Source organism: Otolemur garnettii, unplaced genomic scaffold, assembly GCF_000181295.1.
Source record: "Otolemur garnettii isolate 467f Iridium unplaced genomic scaffold, OtoGar3 scaffold00050, whole genome shotgun sequence".
Taxonomy (NCBI): Eukaryota; Metazoa; Chordata; class Mammalia; order Primates; family Galagidae; genus Otolemur; species Otolemur garnettii.
This window is the reverse complement of record NW_003852445.1, coordinates 9,660,308-9,666,281: the sequence shown is the minus strand read 5'-3', so window position 1 is coordinate 9,666,281 and position 5,974 is coordinate 9,660,308. Positions and strand designations below refer to the sequence as shown.

Genomic DNA, 5,974 nt, shown 5'->3' with positions numbered 1-5,974 from the left:
AAAAAAAAAAAAAAAGAATTCATGGCTTGGCACCTGTAGCACAGTGGTTATGGCGCCGGCCACATGCACCAAGGCTGGCAGGTTGGAACCTGTCTGGGGCCAGCTAAACAACGACAACTGCAACAACAACAACAAAACAATAATTGGGCATTGTGGCAGGCGTCTGTAGCTACTTGGGAGACTGAGGCAAGAGAATTGCTCAAGCTGAAGAGTTTGAGGTTGCTGTGAACTTTGACGCTACGGCACTCTACTGAGGGTGACATAGTGAGACTCTGTCTCAAAAAAAACAAAACATGGATTTAAATGTATTCATGGTGTTTCAGTCCATTGTGAAAAAGTTACAATGTACTTATCCATATAGATGTTCAAATTGTCTTAATTTGACTAGAAGAGCATTCTTGAAGTTTTCTCCTGAGTTCTTTTTATATGATCCTATTAGTCTAATGGCTTTTGTGCCCTAGACCTGGAATCTGCCATCTCTCTTAAGACTGCTTTTTTCTTAAAGGAACTATTTTGATTTTAGATAATTTAAATATTTTCTACTGCTACTTAGTCATTTGTCAACTATAAAGTTTTGTTCTATTAGTAGGTTTTGCAAGGCTATTTTAGTGATTCCCTTTATCAACAGATTGAAAAAAGAAGATTGCTTAGAAATAAAAATTTTGTTTCTGTGGTACAATGTGTTTTACTGATAGGTAAATCAGTAGGCTTTGAAGATTTACTTGGCCAAATATAAGAAAAGAACCATGTTATCATGAACTGGTGTAGGAAGATTCCAATAATTGGTAATCTTTTATGTAAGTCAGCTTTTGAGTGTTGCTTTGGTGAGGGCATTGTGCTAAGTACTGTGAGAAAGGTTGGCTGTTCTCTAGCAGACATATCAAAATGTGACAAGTGAAGCTCTGCTTGGCATGATTCACTTGTCCTGATAATTAGAGCTAACCTCTGTAAGTTGACTGCTTATGTGACTGTAACAAACTGGTCAGCACATGGTTACTCTACTGATAACATACATGGAGTCATCTCCGAGCTATAAAAATTAGGTCAACTTAAAGAGGTAGTCAATGTTCGGAGGTGGTCAACTATGGAAGTTCTACTATTCTTGTGGAACTTGTCCCCAAAACATGGGGTACCTAGTGGTGTTTTTACTGAGAAATCACAGATTGTTAAGGATTGTGTTTTAGCTATTTATTGTTGTGTAACAAATTGCATCAAAATTAGGAGGCTTAAAATAGTCATTTTATTTTGCTCACTGTTTTGTGTACTAGGAATTTGGGAAGAGTTTGCCTGGGTGATTTGTCTCTTATATGGTATTAACAGGATTGGTTGGATTGGAGGATCCTTTATTTTTTATTTTTATTTGTTTATTTATTTATTTGAGACAGAGTCCTACTATGTCGCTCTTGGTAGAGTGCTGTGAAATCACAGCTCACATTAACCGCAAACTCTTGGGCTTAAATGATTCTCTTGCCTCAGCCTCCCAAATAGCTGGGACTACAGGTGCCCACCACCACCCCTGGCTATACTTTCTTGTTGTTGTTGTTATCATTGTTGTTTAGCAGGCCTAGGCCAGGTTCCAACCTGCCAGCCTCCGTGTATGTGGCCGTCACTATGCACACGGAGCCTGGAGGGAGTCTTTGCTTATTTGTCTGGCACCTTGGGACTCCTTAGCTCTCCCATCTTCCATTCCCAACCTGGTGGCTAATTTTCTAGGGCATTTCCACCTAGCTATAGCTATAGCTTCTCAGGATAGGTACAATTTTTACATGGTGGCTGGCTTACGAGACACAGGAAATGGAAACTGCTAGATTGATTGGGCTATCCTTAGAACTGGCACTGCCGCTTTGCTGTATTCTGTTGGTTAAAGCAGTCGTAAGATCCATGGGGAAGTGGACTGTACCTCTCATGGGGGAGTAGCAAGGTCGTACTGCCTTCTTCAATATGAAAGGTCTTTACATGGAAGAAGAGCAAGGATGGACGATACTGTTGTGGCTATCTTTGGAAAACACAATCTGCCAGAGGCCTTACCTCTATTCTTTCTCTAATCTGTGTACCCCCATCATGCTATACTGCCTCTGTCTCTTTGCCGCATAACATTGATAATGGCTTAGGACTTTGTCAAGGCAATAAAATATAATGTTCTATTAATGGTTAAATAGCATTATAGGTATAGACTGAGGAGCAAAAACATTACTTCAGCCTAGATTTTTTTGTTTTATCCTTTGTGAAGGTTTTTTGTGAGGTAAAATAGGAAGCTCATCAGTCCATAGTTAGAAGGATATCCCCTTAGTGCTGTTTTATGAGTTCTTAAAAGTTATATCATGCTTTGTTTAATAGATAAAAATATAAAGAATCGTAAGTACCAGTCAGAACTTACCAAAGAGCAATTTATTTAACTGTATACTCCTGGAACTTTTTTTTTAATCCTGAATTCATCTTGTAGTTCTTTATACAAAGTATTCCCTTCCTATCACCAAATGAAAATAAATTAGTATGGCTCATATGTACAAAACAATAATTAGTTTTTAAGCAATAATTATACAGTTAGCACTTTGCCAAATTCTATTTGGGACATAAATAGAACAAAGTAGAAGAAGCAGCTTTGTTTCTCTGTAGTGAGGAAGGACACTGACACTGAAAAGTTAAGCAACATAGCAGTTAAAAAAAGCACTGTAATAGTACAATTGATATCTGAGGTATGGCATGGTAAAATGATTCATTGAGTGATTAAGTAAATAATTACCACTGAAATCCAGAAGATAAATAAATCAGCCTAGATATAATAATCAATGAAGCCCAGTAGAGAAAGAAATAAGACATGAGCCGGGCCTTCTTGGGTTGGTGAGGATTTAGGACCCAGTGCCTATGATGACTTCCTATATTATATCACAGCTTAGATATTTGATAATGTGATAAGAAGACATAGCTTCAGGATATGAAAGAAAGCTAACTTACTGCCATCTCTAGCTTGAGGTATATCACCCACCCACTTCCAACTCAATTTTTTAGAGCCTTGAAGGTCTAGTTGTCAGTAGCTCTTTGAATTTGCTTATAATATTCACACAAAAATCCTGTTATCCCCCAGTTAAACTAACACATTTTACCAGGAAGAATATTAAGTATCTATCTGCTGAAGCTGTTTAAATTGATTAGTGTTTACTCTTATTTGAATATATAGATATATGGTGAACTTTGGGGAAGATTAGAATAGGAGTGCTTTGCCTGCTCTGTGGAGCCTATTAGATGCCTCTGAGAGAAGAGTAAGTAATGGTGAAGAGGGCCGAGTGCTGGCTACTACCCCACCTCCAATCTCACACATCCACCAGATTTGTTTTAGATAAGATTTCACTTGGCAAAAGGATTTCATGATTTGAAAAGTCTACAAATGACCGCCTTAAAATTAAAACAACAAATCTGGTTGCTGACTGGCATTTGTGGGAAGTGATTGTTTCAAATGCTATAATATTTTGTGACATTTCTGATGTCGGCTATGGACTAAATTTTAAAATTGTCTGTGGCTTAAATAACTTTATTACTTTTTGTGGACAGACTTGTGAGAAAAGGTTTTGATATTGTTTCCAGGCATTTGTTTTCTTCTTGGTATAAATTTAGTTAAATAATATTGAAACATTTTATTATAAAATAGGGATATTAAAATTATGTATTATCTTAATACATATAAGAGATAATTTGGTTTCTAATTAGAAATCTTATAGTAATTTTGAGTTTGTGTTCTTATTTTATTTTCTCTACAGTTGAGAAAGATTGGAGGTGGGGGATTTGGAGAAATTTACGATGCCTTGGACATGCTTACCAGGGAAAATGTTGCACTGAAGGTGGAATCAGCTCAACAACCAAAACAAGTACTAAAAATGGAGGTTGCTGTTTTAAAAAAACTACAAGGTAAGCTTTTTTGTATGAAGTACAGTTTGTAATTTTTTCTAATCTTTCTGGACCTTGATTACATTCTCTAATGACTAATTGAATACTCTGGTGTCAGCTAAGTATAAACATGATGAGCATTTTTCTCTTGAAATTTAATCACTGAATAGTAGTGCAAGTATGTGACTGATTAACATAATTGGCCTTTGGAAATTTCTTTTCACGGTAGGGAAGAGAGAGAGTGAATTAGGAGAAACATTTGTCATAAATCTGCCATAATAAAATATGCCTTTCTTCGTTTTTTAAACAATCAATCATAAATACTTCCGAGTTGTTTCCACTCATTTCTTTGAGTTTTAAGCATGTTTTAATCACAGTAAGGAAGCTGCGTTCAAATCACTCTGCAGGGTGGGTTAATAATAATTCTTCTAGTTGTGTGTTGATTCTCATTAACTTCAGTTTCAGAGAACAACTCTTTTTGGCCCTGTTGTCAATTTTAAGATCCACTGTACTACTTGGCTTCCTATTTTTTTACTGTAAGAACAAATACTTTTTTTTCTGACATGAATCAAGTGATATAAAACCTTGAATACTTTGTTAGTTTGTGTTCATCTTTGTGTTCTCAGTTTAATGACATAATCTGGTATTACTGATACTTGTTTGATCTGAAAGAAAATTAAATAGGTATGATCATTTTCCTTTGCTTCTAAGCTTTCCATTTATCCAAGTTTCTGTATCAGTTAGGTCATTTGATTAGAGCATGATACTAATAAAATTATAGATTTATTTAATAGTAATTTTTAGCTCAAAGGTAGCATTTCCACAAAATAGTAAATCAGGAAAACAGTGGATAGATCAGCACCCATTGTCTCTGTAGTAAAAAACCAAATAATTAGAGAAGGAAGAATAGAGAAAAAGATGGCTCTCTCTTTTTCTCACCTTTTTAATTTTCTCCCTATTTCTCCCAAGTTGTTCTTAACTCAGTAATGTAGAGGTTACAACAGGTGCAGCTCTTCCTCAGTTGTACCTATGCTAGGATATCTGTTTTACTCTGACCCAAGCCCATGAAGAGTATATCAGCACCAACTTGGCATGGACAGTGCCACTTCATCTCTCACTCCTATTTGGCCCTGAAGAGATGCTTCCAGGTGAGGCAGCTCTGGAGCCCCTTCAGGAGGTTATCTTGTCTCTTTTGGCCCTGGTTTAACTCAGGATTCTATGTGATAAAGCTTAAAGGTTAGTGTAGCACCTTTTACAAATGAATTAAAGACCCTTGGATGCTAGTTCTCTCCTATTTTTTATGTTGTTATCCTATCTGCTTATAACCACATGACATCCTATTCCCCAAAACCTTCTTCCACTTTCAAAAAATAAGTAGTTTTTTTTTTTTTTTGAGACAGAGTCTCACTCTGTTGCCCCAGACTAGAGTGTCCAACTAGACTGCTACTGCATAATATCTCACAGCAATCGCCTGGGTTCAGGCGATTCTCCTGACTCATCCTCCCAAGCAGCTGGGACTACAGGTGCCTGCTACAATGCCCAGCTAGTTTTTCTGTTTTTAGTAGAGATGGGCTCTCTCTCTTGCTCAGGCTGGTCTTGAACTCCTGAGCTCAAGCAATCCACCTGCCTTAGCCTCTCAGAGTGCTAGAATTATAGACATGAGCCACTACCTGGCTAATAAATAAATTTTTAATCTGTTTTACTACATAGATCTATATTTCAATGAAGTAGCTCTTGATTTCCCAGCCGTTGCCTTCTGCATACTGATGCCTTCCAACTTCTTTTCATTGAGGGTGCTTTGTAACGTGGACTATTTTGAGAACATTTTTGTGGAGCTGAGCCATTCCTGTCTTTCTGTTGGCATAATGACTTTTTACTGAGTGACCCCAATGAAAAGGCTAAGTCTTTGAGGAAAACGTATACAACCAGTAGCTAAGCATTTTAGGATAGGTTGATTTTAAATCGATATTCAGTTTTGTTTTGTTTTGTTTTGTTTTTTGAGACAGAGCCTCAAGCTGTCCCCCTGGGTAGAGTGCCATGGCTTCACTGCTCACAGCAACCTCCAACTACTGGGCTCAAGCGAGTCTCCTGC

At 37.1% G+C, this 5,974-nt stretch overlaps 1 protein-coding gene across 1 annotated transcript in view; it reads left to right on the top strand.

Moving 5' to 3' along the window:
• The window catches only part of TTBK2 (tau tubulin kinase 2), a 155,250-nt gene that overhangs the window by 11,432 nt on the left and 137,844 nt on the right, over positions 1–5,974 (top strand). Inside the window, exon 3 of the mRNA XM_003791760.3 lies at positions 3,756–3,903. Within this exon, the coding sequence (XP_003791808.1) occupies positions 3,756–3,903 (148 nt within the window). The remainder of the gene's footprint in view (positions 1–3,755; positions 3,904–5,974) is intronic.